The sequence below is a fragment of the Terrapene carolina genome, unplaced genomic scaffold (genome assembly GCF_002925995.2).
Source record: "Terrapene carolina triunguis isolate 2854851 unplaced genomic scaffold, T_m_triunguis-2.0 Scaffold236, whole genome shotgun sequence".
Lineage (NCBI taxonomy): Eukaryota > Metazoa > Chordata > Testudines > Emydidae > Terrapene > Terrapene triunguis.
The window spans coordinates 4,135,674-4,149,457 of NW_020664587.1; the positions used below are offsets into that span (position 1 = coordinate 4,135,674).

At 56.6% G+C, this 13,784-nt stretch overlaps 1 protein-coding gene across 1 annotated transcript in view; it reads left to right on the plus strand.

Moving 5' to 3' along the window:
• Nucleotides 1-625: 625 nt before the first annotated feature.
• FABP3 (fatty acid binding protein 3) overlaps nucleotides 626-13,784 on the plus strand; it is a 38,420-nt gene continuing 25,261 nt past the window's right edge. The window contains exons 1-2 of the mRNA XM_024203473.2: nucleotides 626-871; nucleotides 7,142-7,314. Of these exons, the coding sequence (XP_024059241.1) occupies nucleotides 799-871; nucleotides 7,142-7,314 (246 nt within the window). The 5' untranslated portion in view covers nucleotides 626-798. The remainder of the gene's footprint in view (nucleotides 872-7,141; nucleotides 7,315-13,784) is intronic.

Below are 13,784 nucleotides of genomic sequence, written 5' to 3' on the forward strand. Positions count from 1 at the left end.
GGAAATCCGGGGATCAGAATTCTGCTCTGAGCTCTGCCACTCATTATGTGACCTAGGGCGAGACGCCTCCCCCGTCTGAGCCTCGCTTTCCCATCTGTAACATGGGCATAATTATACTGGCTTTTCCTTCATGTCTTGTCTATTGGCCTGTGAGCTCCTCGGGGCAGGGGGTAGCTCTCCTTGCATGTTCACACCCCGCCCTACAACAGCGGGACCCTGATCTCCGCTGGGCACAATCTGAGCACAGCTACAATACAAATAATCATTCGTACATCGCTGCCTAACCTAGGGCTGCATAAGGCTCTGAAACCCCCCCAGAAGATCCAGCTAGGTACTAGGAGAAAAGCCAAGGGGTCTGATTCCTGACCCACATCTGTACACTGGCGTGTCACTCTGCAGAGGTCAGTTCCTGCCAGAGATTTCACTGGCCACGCTGGGATCTCATCTGAGCCGTGGGGAGCGGCACACACAGGAGATGGGGGCAGGATGCAGATGATTTGCTTGCAAGAAGAGCCCAATCCATGCAGCACTGGAGTGTTACTAACGCAATGCGAGGCTGGAGCAGCTCTCGCTGAGCTCTGCCCCCTACCAGCCCAGCTAGCTGTTCCAGTTTGACAGTTTCTCTGGTAGGCTGGGGAAATATTTCTGTAGCCACTCGCTCACTCTCCAATCATGTGATTAGAACAGTTATTTAAAGAGGCAGAATGTGCCTAGATTACAGAGCAGTCTCTCCTCTCCTCTCCTCTCCTCTCCTCTCCTCAGTGCCATACGGCAGCTTGCACAGTCACAGGGTTCAGCATGGCTGAAGCTTTCGCAGGCACCTGGAAGCTGGTGGACAGCAATAATTTTGATGAATACATGAAAGCGATTGGTGAGTGATTGGCAGCGTGAAAGGGGGCTGGGAATTGGGTGGTGCAGTGGACGAGCCTTTATTTAAAAGGGATAATGATGGCTAGGGGGTTATTCTTTGCCCCGGAGATACAAGGAGAGCTGCAGGCTGGCCAGGAAAAAAGGCAAATAACTCAACAGGCAGTGAAATCCCAGGACTGGCTGCATTCCCGTTGCTGAGCTGAATTCTGTGCGTTGTATGCAGGCAAGTGTCCCCTGGGCGTAATGTACAGGGTGTGGGCTCAGTCGGAAGGGGGTATTTTGGGTAATATTTTAAACAGTGATGTCTGTTTTCTCTTTACGCTGAATTTCCAATATGTGTAGGGCTGGGGCAAATGTTCCTGTTGGAATAGTGTGACCAGATAGCAACTGTGAAAAAACAGGACAGGGGGTGGAGGGTAATAGGTGCCAAAGTCCCAAAAAAACAGGACTGTCCCTTTAAAAATGGGACATCTGGTCACCCTATTCGGAAATGGAAAATATGGGACAAGTGTTATTGGCAAGCAGTGTTACTATCTTTTTTTTTTTAAATAGCATTTTTTAAACCTAAAATCAAAGGCAAACAGGCTGCTGTGCTGTATTTAAAATGCACACACACACACACACACACACACACACACACACACGCCCCTTTCCGACCTTGATGGGGGCATGGAAGTGGCAGGGTTAATCGCTCTGTCACCTGATTTCTCTGGGAGCAGCTTGGCCCGGCAGGAGGGGGTTCTGCACGGCTGACAGCTGGATGGGCGTGGGGGGAGGTCTAAGTGCAAGAGCTGGCGAGCAAGGTCAGTGTAACGGAGCCAAGCCAAGCCCGGCGCTGATATTTCTACAATCAGACACAAAAGGGGAAGCCTGGGTTGCATGGCGGCTGGCCAGGCTCATCGCTCTCAGCCACAGCGACTTCCTGCGCCAGCATCAATTAGCTCGCAGGCATCAGCCACACCCATGCAATCCCCTCTGCAGGAGTGGGGAGGGGGGTGTTAGTGGCCCTTTGTGTCTGATGCAAGAGCCGTCCTACCCTTTGCCTTGTCATTGCTCTGGCAATGGGAGCTTGGCTTCACTCAGTGCCTCTCCTCTCTGCCGTGCGCAGACTGCTCGGTGCCAGGCAGCATTTGCAGATGGATTCATCGCTGGGTGTAGGCCATCCAGAACCCTGGGTGGAGTCATCGCTGGGTGTAGGCCATCCAGAACCCTGCAAGGCTCGGGCAAGGCAGCTGGGCCCAGCAGCAAGCGCTCTGCGCTGCCACCGGGGAGCACTAGCTACATGTCCAGCATAATCACAGTGAAGCCGCATGGGCGGAACTGAGGGCAGGATTGGACCCCCCCAGTCTCCTCCTCGCGGCATCGGAGGAAAGGGGTTTGCATTGTCATACTGGACACCCCAGCTGCTTCCAACTCACCTGGGCTGGGCAGTGCTCTGCTTTGCATGTGAGTGACTGCTGGAGCACGGGGCAGACACTGCTCTGGAGCACTGCAATCTCTAGCAGCTGCAAAGCATCCAAGAGGGGCTGCCTGACTCCTCGGGGGACCCCTGCCCTGGCCAGCCTGCCTTAGCTACCCCGAGGGAGGGGAGCTGTCAGGGATGGTGAGTGGCTGCTCCAGCCTTCTCCCTAGCAGACTGTGGGGTCTGCTGTGTAAAATGGCTGCTCCCTCGAAATTGGCTCCCAGAAGCTGTTGCCATTGAATAAACATGGTGGGGACATTTTCCAGTCATGCGGGTTGGGTGGGGTCCACGGTCCCTCCCTGACTGTGACACTGAAATATCAGGGGTGCAAAATGGCCTGGAATAAATGAATGAAACATTTTGTACGTCTTCCCATGCATACATGCACGTACACGCACACAGGGGGAAGTCACCCACTTTCACCCCGATCTGATTATTCAGGGCCAGCTCTGGCCTTCGATTACCTTGGCGGAAGGGTTTTGGCTTCCTGGGAGCAGAGGCCCAGCTGCCACTTAGCGCAAAGCCAGCTTTGGGTTGCTACTGGGGGAAGCCAGACAAACGTGGGTCACGATTTTGCAGAAGGGCCTAGTGATTCTGGGTGCCCACCAGGGCACACCTTAAAGGAGAGGGTTTGCAGAGGACGGGTGCTCAGCAACCGTTTAGGTGTCTCCCCAAATCACTAGTGAAAACCATGCTGTCGTGGGTTTGCGGTGGTCCCTTGCCCTCTGGCTCAGTGGGAAGCCACTCCACCTCACTATGACTCTGGGATGCCACTCCCTATTGGGGATTAAAGCCGCAGCCTTTAGGCAGGGCGGAGCAAACAAGCAGGTTTAAGGCTCAGGCTCTTAGGTGGGCAGAACAATACAAACATTCTGGAGTCCCAGCTCTGGCAGACGGCAAACAATGCAGGCCTCTTGTCCTATAGTGAGGAGCTGCCACCCCAGGGGGAGGTTGGCAGCAGGGGGTCGGGGGATCCGGGCCCACCCTACCCCAGCTGGTCTCAGCCCAGTGGTGGAGTGTTCTGCCACTTGACCAATGGGGATCTGCCCAAAACACACTGACCGGGGTTCAGGCAACAACAGAAACCAAACTACTGTCTGGTGACCCTGGGCTACTTCCTACTCTCCCACTATAATGTACCTGTGGCTTGGGGTCATCTCCCTTCTCACTGGGGTATATGGCGAGTGGCAGTCCTGGCAGCTCGTCACCTGGTTCAGTCTCCTCCAGGAGCAGGGCAGGGCATGGTGCAGCGTGGGTTCAGGTCTGGGGATCTGCAGTGGCTTGGAGACATCTGCTCCATTCCCTGGCTCAGGCTCAACTGAGTTAGAGGCGTTGCCTCTTATACTTTCTGTCTTGCCCCTTAGCTTCTGGCAGGAGGGGTGAGCCCGGCCTGGCTGCACTCACCAGGGATCACAGAGTGACTCTGTGACGTTCCCCTGGTGTTATCTGGACCGTGATCTGCTAGGTCACTCCAATCCTTGACTCTGGGAGCCAGACTTACCCTGCTCTGCTGTGAGAACCCCCACTCCTGGGCTGTTCACGCACAGCCTCTGGCATGTAAGCTTCTCCTTGGATTGTGCAACCGAATGACACTAGCCAATATCTCCGGTCCCAGACTCAGCCCTAGGAACCTCCGTCTTGAAGTGTCCAGTTATGCCCGCTGGACGCTGCAAACTTATATGAGTTCATCAATTTAACAAATAAATTGATATGCACCAGGCTTGTTATCCCAAGGGGAATTTCTGAGATGTCTCAAACCAAACGCACTGCTTCAGGTAGAATACACAAACAAATTTATTAACTACAAAGATAGATTTTAAGTGATTTTAAGTCAAAACATAAGTCAGGTTTGGTCAAATGAAAGAAAAGCAAAACGCATTCTAAGCTGATCTTAACACTTTCAGTGCCCTTACTAACTTAGATGCTTCTCACCACAGGCTGGCTGGTTGCCTTTCAGCCAGGCTCTCCCCTTTGATCAGCGCTTCAGTCACTTGGTGGTGATGTCTGTAGATGTAGGTGGAAGAGAGAGGAAGAGCATGGCAAACGTCTCTCCCTTTTATCATGTTCTTTCTTCCCTCATGGCTTTGCCTCCCCCCTTCAGAGTCAGGTGAGCATTACCTCATTGCAGTCTCAAACTGACCAAAGGAAGGGGGGTGACTCACTCGAGAGTCCAACAGATCCTTTGTTGCTGCTTAGGCCAGTGTCCTTTGTTCCTGTGAGGCTGGGCTGGGTTTTTCCCATACGTGCCCTGATGAGGTGTGAACTGCCTCTCTGCTCTTGGAGAGTTTTTGTCTGGGCTTGTTTTAAGCCATGAGGACACATTCTCAGCCTCATCACTATATACATGAAATTACAACCTATAACAACACTGCTCGGTGTGTCATGAGCCTTCCGAAGGCACCCGACATGACAAACTTTGCATTGGATCCCACACCAGCATATTATAAGGATGAACATACATGGGGGTGCAGGGTGGTCCCACAAGGTAGAGAACGTCACAGACTCCTTCCCCTCTACCTCGGTGGGAGGCCACTCCGCCTCACTACACATGCCCACTTGCTGCGAAGCTCTGTCCCCTCCAGCAGTGGCTAGGCCAAACAGATCGATTGATGCGCCTGCTCCGGCCTAGGAGAGCTGGCTCTCTTAGCTCGGGCAGTAGAGGCTGATGCATTAGGAACCAGGCTCCCAGGTTTGATCCCTGCTGCTGCCAACCTCCCCAGGAGTGTCAGCATTACATGAGTCATTCTTGGCCCAGGCTTCCCGCATTCCCCAGCTGTGCCGTGGTCCCTGCCCCACACAACTCAGTCCTGAGCAGAGAGGGTGCAGATTAGACTCTCCCTAACTTGTGGTGGTTTCATGGTGAGGATTATGGCTAACCTGAGCCTGTCCCTGCAGCAGTTACTGCTACATGTCCCGAAAGAAGGAAACCAGGCGCTGAGTCGCATGGAGCCAAGCCTTGTTGTGCATTAATAAGTGCACGTTTGCTCAGGTGGTCCCCCCAGCTTAGCCAACATTTGCTAACCGCTGGCCTATCGCGGGATCACTTGCTGCTTGCCATTGACACCCTGGCTCCCAGCAGCAAGCGCGCAGCCCTTTAATCACTTCCCAGGTGTTGTGCTAAACGTCAGCCCTTGTGCCTCAGCCATAGGGGCCTTCCACGCGATCCTGCTGCACTGCACTGGCGTCAACGCCGGAAATGAGTCTGGCGCGTGCTTGGGAACAGTGCAGCTGCCATGCGGAGATAGCGGACATTGGGCCCAAATCTGTCCTGTTGCACCTTTGCAGTCCCAATAAAATCAGTGGGTGAGCAGGGGTGTCCCGGACACAGCAGCTGGGAGCTTGCAGGTGCGAACGCAGCAGCGCACAGGGGTGCTGGGGAAGGGTTAGTGCTCAGCACAGCAGCCCTGATTCAGCAAAGCACTTGAGCACGGGTGGGGGGACTTTTGTCCCTGAATGAACCTGAGCCCAGCTTTGTGTAGGACAGACCGTCCCTAAAGGCGCTCTACAGACAAAAGGCTGCAGCGCGGGTCCCACAGACAAACCAAGCTGCAGTTGTGCGGGGAGGTGGGTGCACCTTGGAATCACACAGACAGTTTGCTTAGTGTGGGAAACCCTCTGTCTCTTTCCTCACTGCCCCCTCCTCGGTGCCTGCCCTATCCACTCCCCTACCCACTGCCAGGCCACGGCAGCTGCTCACATTCCTCCGGGCACATCTGTAACCACAAATCCGGCGCTGCAGACGACCACTGGCCAGATGAGGGCTAGGGAGCCTGCCATGCTGCTGAGGGCTGAGGGCCAGCTCTCAGCGGGTGGAAAGGGAGTGGAGCTGGGCCACTGAACAGCTGCCAAAGACCGAGCCCCAAGGGCGTCTCCCATTCTTACCAGTGTCCGGAGGGTTGTAAAATACTGACGCTTGGATTCGGGCTATGCAGGGAGCCCAGTACAAACGCTGATACATTTCAGAACACGGCTCCTCCCCGGGCTCCGTTCAGCTGCTTGCTGGCAGTGATTTGTGGTCAGTGGGCCAAGTTCTCACTCCGTTGCCCCTCGAGAGCTGTGATGAGAAAGGCAATCACGGAACCAAGCGCCCAATTGAGATAAGTGAAGACAAGAGGCACCAATGCTCAGGAAATTGTCCAGTGCTACCCGGAGAGCGATGGATGTTATTTATTAGTTGTGAGTCAGTCAGTACAGCTGAGGGGAGAGACGATTTGGGAAGGGGACTTACTGCACACCGCCCCCCTAAAGCTACTGAGATGCTGGAGGGCAGGCTCCCAAGCTCTTGGTTGTAGGAGTCAGAAATGATCACGGGTGTGTTGTCGCACACTTGCCCGTGCCAAGGGGTGACCCACGCAGAAGGCCAAGTGCAAGTGCCTAGTGTGAACCCGCCCCCTCTGGCTCCTGTGTCTCACAAGAAACAGAAAGGAGATAATAGGCCCCCAAGAGTGCGTGGGGAGTCACCTCTCGGCAGCGATGGGTGGGAGCGAGGGCAGAATCAGGCCTGATGTGTCTTGTGGGCTCCCACTGGTCGGTGATCTCTCGTCGGGAGCTGTGGGGAGAGGCAGCAAGGGTAAGCTAGGCGGGGATGTGCTGGAGGGAGATTACCCCTACCCAGGGTAATTACCCTGCTTGGAGCTGCACAAGGAAGATCTCGGGCCAAATCTGAGGCTGGTGTCAAATGACGTGGCTCCATTGGAGTCAGTTCACGCCAGCTGAGGATCTGTTCCGCCCGCTCCCCGCAGGTAGGCCTCGAGCCCGCTGCCTGCAGCTCCCACTCAGTGCTGTCTGCTCTTGTTGTTTGTCCCCCAGGCGTGGGCTTTGCCATGAGGCAGATAGCAAACCTGACCAAGCCCACCACCATCATCGAGCTGGAGGGCGACAAGGTCACCGTGAAGACCCAGAGCACCTTCAAGAGCACAGAGATCAGCTTCAAACTGGGGGAGGAGTTTGATGAGATGACTGCCGATGACAGACATGTCAAGGTAGGAGGAACAGTTGGCCCGGAGGCCAAACAGGACACACACAGGGCAGCCCTAGCCACCAGATGGGGATGCTGCTAGATAGCCAAGGGCTAGTTTACACTGGGCCCAGGGCCGGCTCCAGGCACCAGCAAAGGAAGCAGGTGCTTGGGGTGGCCAATGGAAAGGGGCGGCATGTCCGGGTCTTCGGTGGCAGGTCCCTCAGTCCCTCTCAGAGGGAAGGACCGGTTGCCGAATTGCCGCCGAAGAATGAAGCGGCGTGGTAGAGCTACCACTGAAGTGCCACTGATCGCGGCTTTATATATATATTTTGCTTGGGGCGGCAAAAAAGCTGGAGCCGGTTCTGACTGGGCCACTCAGGAAAATTAATCTGAATTAAAGGTGTGAATTTAAAGTGGATTAGTGAAAACACATTAAATCCCAGTGTGGATGCTCTTATTCAGCATTCACTTTGGAAGTGAATTAAGGTAACTTTAATCTCCTGTGGGAGAACTCTTATTCAGAGTTAATGCAGTTAACTAAACCACCAAACTAATTCAGATTAACTTTTCTGAGTGTCCCCATGTAGACAAGCCCTCATTTAGATCTGTGTCCTGCCACCAGCATAGCAGATGTACTGCAGGGCTGTGAATGGGTTTCCAAATGGCCAAGGGGTAATAGATATTACTAGAGATGGGCCTGAGCCAAACATCCCCAAACTCTCGGGTATATTTAGAATCTAAACACAGATCTAGATCCAACTTTGCAGTCGGCCTGATCTCTACAATGGGCCAAGGCCCAGGGTCCTTGGCCACCTGACACCCTCTGCAATCTAGATATGTGGCACCTTAGCACCTACACCCTTCAGTCTGCCTCTTCGAACCACTCCTTCTCACCTACAATCCCTCCCTCTCTGCCTTGCCTTGGGTTTGCCTGTCCTGTCTCATTGAGCCGGAAAGCTTTCCAGCTCAGGGGACGTGTCTTATCTGTGTTGTGCAAAGCCCTGGGGAAAGTGACGAAGTGTTTTGTAATAACTGTCCTATCAACCAGAAGATTTGTACCCGAGCTTTGTGCCCATGGCCCCTTGCTCTGGGGGGTGTGGAGACAGCGGCTCATAGCCACAAACAGCCAGTGCAAACCAGAAGGGCTTTTGAATCAGAGAGAGGGAGGGCGGAGTAGAAGTTTCAAACCTGGACAGCAACAGGTGGCTGAGCCAGGAACCCCCAAGGATCAGAGAAGGGACAGCAGCCGAGGTTGTATTAATTCCCTCCAGTCCAGTGAGTAAGGTGAGCGTTCAGATAGGCACCTTTACTGCAGCTGCTGCACGAAGGGGTCTCAGGAGTCCCTTGGTAAAACTCCACCCGAACCTGAGCGGGGAGGTGGGGGGGGGGGAGTCTCCCTACGTGCTCTAGAGCCCCAGCTTCCCTGGACACCGCCTCACCAGAGAGAGGACAGAGTGAACAGCCCTGCTTAGCAGAGCAACCGGAAAACACCAAGAGTTTGTTGTGGGAAAACCTCGGTCTGCTGCAGGGTCATCACCCCCCCTCCTGCAAACACCACCCCGGTGACAGTGGGCTGTTGTATCCCCTACTTAGGGTTACCATACGTCCGGATTTTCCCGGACATGGCTGGCTGTTTGGGCCTCAAATCCCCGTCCGGGAGGAAATCCCAAAAAGCTGGACATGTCTGGGAAAATAGGGAGGGAGGGGCCGGCGGTGCTTGGCCAGGGGCCGGAGCCGCTGGGACCGGTGGTGCTCGGCCGGGGGCCGGGACTGGGCCGGGGCTGGCGGTGCTTGGCCGGGGGCCGGGGCCGGCGGTGCGGGGCCGGTGGTGCTTGGCCGGGGGCCGGCGGTGCGGGGCCGGCGGTGCAGGTCCAGGGCCGGGACGGGGCCGGCGGTGCGGGACCAGCGGTGCGGGGCCAGGGGCTGGGCCGGGGCCGGCGGTGCTCGGCCGGGGGCTGGGGCGGGCCAGTGCCAGCGGTGCTCGGCCAGGGGCCAGCGCCCCAGGGCCCGAGCCAAGCCGGGCGGGAGATGCTGGGGCCAGAGCCTCTTGGCCTGGGCCGGCCCGCCGCCGGAGGGAGCCGCTCGGCCGGGAGGGCCGGACTGGGCCGCGCCGCGCCCCGCCCCAGCCCCAGCCCCTGCTTACCTGCTGCCTCCCTGTTTCAGGTTTCCCGCGAACATTTGATTCGCGGGAAGCAGAGGAAGGGGAGGAGCAGGGGGCGGAGCGTTCAGGGGAGGGGGCAGGGTTGGGGCAGGGTCTTTGGGGAAGGGGCGGGGACGGGGAAGGGGCGGAGTTGGGGCGGGGCCGGGGCCCCGTGAAGTGTCCTCCTTTTTTTAAATTAAAATATGGTAACCCTACCCCTACTGAGTTTGTTAATTGAAGCCTGGGCTGAGGTCCTGTCCTCTCCCATCCCCTTTGGAAAAGCCCTGCCCGCTCCTGGAACTTCTGAGATCCTCTGGCTGGGGCCCCGCGCTCAAGTCCTTTCCTCATTGACTTCAGAGGGACGCTGCAGAAGAGCTACCCCCGGGAGTTCAGAGTTGCAAAATCAGATCCTTTGAGATAAAATTAAGGGGAAGTTATCCACGCCTGGCTGCCAGATGCACTGGAAGCTTGTAATGTGAAGGCAAGTTGTGCAAGATAAACACACCCAGCCACATCCAACCCTCATTGCCCCCAGGGTAAAAGTATGGATGTTTGCATCCCCCTTTTTGCTTCTTTATGGTGCACCAGGAATGCCTGGAAGGGGCTTTCCAAAAACATTTGTTGCATTTTTTTTTTTTTTTTTACATTAGAAATATAGGTTTGCAGCCCCTGTTTTCCGTCAGTGACTGTGGAGAACTGGTAGGGTTCTGCCACCAGGGGTCTGAAGAATGGAGCTTGATCAATGGGGGAGGGACTGGCGCTTTGGATGGGCTGTTTAAAAACGCTGGTTTGGGTAACCCCCGCTTAATTCCAATGCCTGGTAAACAGTGAAGTGAGAACCTCTCTTTGGGAAAGATTCAAACACTCCCACCCCTCTATGCCGAATGACCCCTCTCCAGATCTCTCCTCTTCCAGGAGCAGGGGTGGCTCCAGGCACCAGCGCGCCAAGCGCGTGCCTGGGGCGGCAAGCCGCGGGGGGACGGCCTGATGGTCGCCGTGAGGGCGGCAGTCAGGCAGTCTTCGGCGGCTTGCCTGCGGGAGGTCCGCCGGTCCTGCGGTTTCGGCGGTAATTCAGCGGCGGGGACGCCGAAGGCGCAGGATCGGTGGACCTCCCGCAGGCATGCCGCTGAATCCATGTTACCAGCGGACTTCCCGCGGGCGCGCCGCCGAAAGCCACCTGCCTGCCGTGCTTGGGGTGGCAAAATACATAGAGCCGCCCCTGTCCAGGAGTCCTCCAAAGAAACAGGGACGGCAAGTTGGAATATCCATAAGGGGGGGAGGGGGAATCCCACAAGCAGGAAAAACCCTTTTTGAGGGGAGGAAACCTGCCTTTTCTAGCCTCTCTATTCATCAGTGGCCCCCACAAAAGGGAGCACATCCTGGATTTCCCCCTCTTCAGGTTACTGTTAGCAAAGAATGCTTCCCTCCCTGGAGCAAAGTGAGATCTGGCTGCACAGATAGGAAGCTGGCACAGGCACGAGGCCCCCAGACGCCATTAAATACACTTCAAAGACCTCCAACAAGACAGTTTGTGCCCTTTCATTTAACGATGGGGACATCGTCAAGGTTGCTGTGTTACAAAAATAAACCCCAGCCTGCCTTGGGGCGTGTCAAACTGCTGAGATGCCCAGCGCCCCGGGGCTTCCGCATGGGCTGTTTGTTGTTAAACTGATTTATCTCTCGGCAATGTTGTTTAGTATCTGAAAGGATCCGGGCACGCTCTGGGTGGGTGCGTGTGCGTACGTGGGGGGGTGGGTCCATACACAAAGACTGCCCCCTGCTGGAGCGATGCAGTCATTCCCTTGGGGTACAGGCCTCAGGCTGGACCTTGATGCAGGGGCGAATTGCAGCCTCTGTACATATAACCAACCTTGCTTAATTTCTCAGAGCCAGATGGGGTTCCCCGCGTGAGAGTGCTGGGCTGGGGACATGGGGAGACCCAGGCAACTGCACTGACGCTTCCTGTAGCATTGCAGTGTTGGCAAGGCAGGAAGGCAGAAAGGAATGAGGCCAGCCCCCATAGGTGCTGGAGGTGCTGCAGCGCCCCCTGGCTTGAAGTGGTTTCCATCCTATTCAGGGTTTACAGTTTGGTTCAATGGCTCTCAGCACCGGCACCCCCACTATACAAATTGTTCCAGCCCCCCAAAGAGGGCGTGGCCAGGCCCAGGACAATCACACTGAGCCCTAATGAAGGATGTAGCCCAGGCTATTTCTGAACGGTCTCCACTGGTGCCCCTTGGTGCTTTCTGCCCGTCCCTACATAGCGCCCCCACCACTAGCGCCCCAGGACTGCCCTTTTGCTCACACCCGCCGCCCAGCTAACGCCAAGACCTGCCCCTTGGCGTGCCAGAGTCCGAATGGCAAAGCTAAGCGTGACAATCGGTCACACACCTGCCTTGGCTTGTCATATTCACAGCAGGAGCGTAGCCACGGGTGGGCCTGAGTGGGCTGCGGCCCACCCACTTAGTCTCCAGGCCCACCCAAATCAGGGCTGGAGCCACCCGAACCCACAGGCTGGGATTCCCGACCCCAGCTTGGTGTCCGTCCCGCCGGCCATGTCCCTCTCCTGCCAGCACCGTGTGCTGCTGCCCAGACCCGTCCCCACAAGGCACACCCCCACCTGGGAGGGGGTGAGTCGTCCCAGACGGGGGGTGGGGCTGGGTGGGTCTAGCGCTGGGGCCGGAGACCGGGGAGCAGCGCGTGGCGCCGACAGGAGCAGGATGCAGACAGACACCGAGGCGGGGTTGGGAGGGGTGGGCAAAGCTCGAGCCCCATGGGCACGCCCCGCAGCCTATGTGCCCCGAGCAGCCTCAGCTTCGGGTTGGAGGGGCTGGGGGAGGCGCGCCCCCCTCCTTTCTGGCCCCCTCCCTCCCATATCCCGTCATGGCCCGCCCACCCAAAACCTGGGGCCCACCCCGTTTGCCTGCCCTCGCCATGCCACTGATTCACAGTGGGCCCCTCACCCTGAGGCGCCGGCCTTGCAGGGACAGTGCTTAGTGCAGCAGTTTCACCAGCCACCAATACAAAGCCTAGAGTTGAGGGGGGAGGGGATGTTGGGGTGTCTTCTGCTCCCCAACCTGCAGTGGCTGAACCGATTTCACCTTCCGTAACGCATCCCTCCCCGCGCTGCGGCGCTGCACAGGGCCTGGCTTGGTGGCAAGTGAGCACGTCTCCCTCTAGAGGCTGGGCCCAGGACTGCATTTTAATCCCACTTCACAGCCAGGGAAGGCGTTGCAGAGAAGTGACGGGCTTTGCCCACGACCCCCACACCAAGCCGGGGCAGGGAACAGAGCCTGGAGCCCCGGATAGGAATAAGCAACGGCTTCCTTCAAGGAAATCGCATGGGATTTTTAAGGGGAGTGTTTGAGAGAGTCCCATAACGTATGGTACAAGCTGGAAAATCTATGTAAATGGCTAAAGATACTTAGCACTTTAGCTAAGAGACTTTCTACCACATCACAAAGCTGGGCAAGTATCATCGCCCACCCCACCCCACACACACACCTCCTTTTTGCATATGGGGAAACCGAGGCACAGAGCAGGGACGTGACAGTAAGAGGTGTTGAAGGTCAGTGGCAGGGTGGAGAATAAATGCAGATCCTATCCATACATGCACACAGCCATGCATGACTCCCGGTTACAGCAGCTTATAACTTACAGTAAAAGAACAGGAAAATACATTGCTATGGGGCTCGGTAAGATCCTGGGCCTATATTCACTAGCCAAAATGTTCCGCTGATTCTACTGTGTGTGGGTGGGGTGGGGGGTCGACTCACCCTGGGCAGCCGGAGCTAAGAGCATCTCGTGATGCACTGGAGAGCTTGAGAAAAACATACAGGGTGACGAGGTCTGATGGAATCTCCACTAAACTCACCTTGGCTTCCCCTATGGAGCAAGCAGGCGTGAACTGCTGAGGACTGTTCTTTGTAGGCTGAGCACGTGCCCTTCAGGTGCCCCTGGGCAGCTGGCCAGAGGGTAGAGAATAGCAGGAAGAGCAGGACGGCAGCACAGTAGCCTCCAGCCCAAGGCAGCCGCTGCAGAGCTGCACTGATCTCGGCACTGCACGCAGCCGCAGGTCGCCCCGCCGCGCCCAGCCAGCCCAAAGCTGTGTGGCTTGGTGGTGAGCACCCACCCACCCTTAGCCGAGGGGCGGAGCGACTCAGGAAGACCAGGGCTCTAAAAAGCCCGCTCCTAAGCGACCAGAGGAGCTAGCAAACAGGAGCGGCTAGCAGAGGAGTTTTCCAAGGGAGTTCTCCAGGTGAAGGAGGAGCAATTACGTGACCCTTGGGCAGGGCTGGCCTTACCATGAGGTGAACTGAGGCGGCCACCTCAGGTGCCAGACTGTGGGGGGG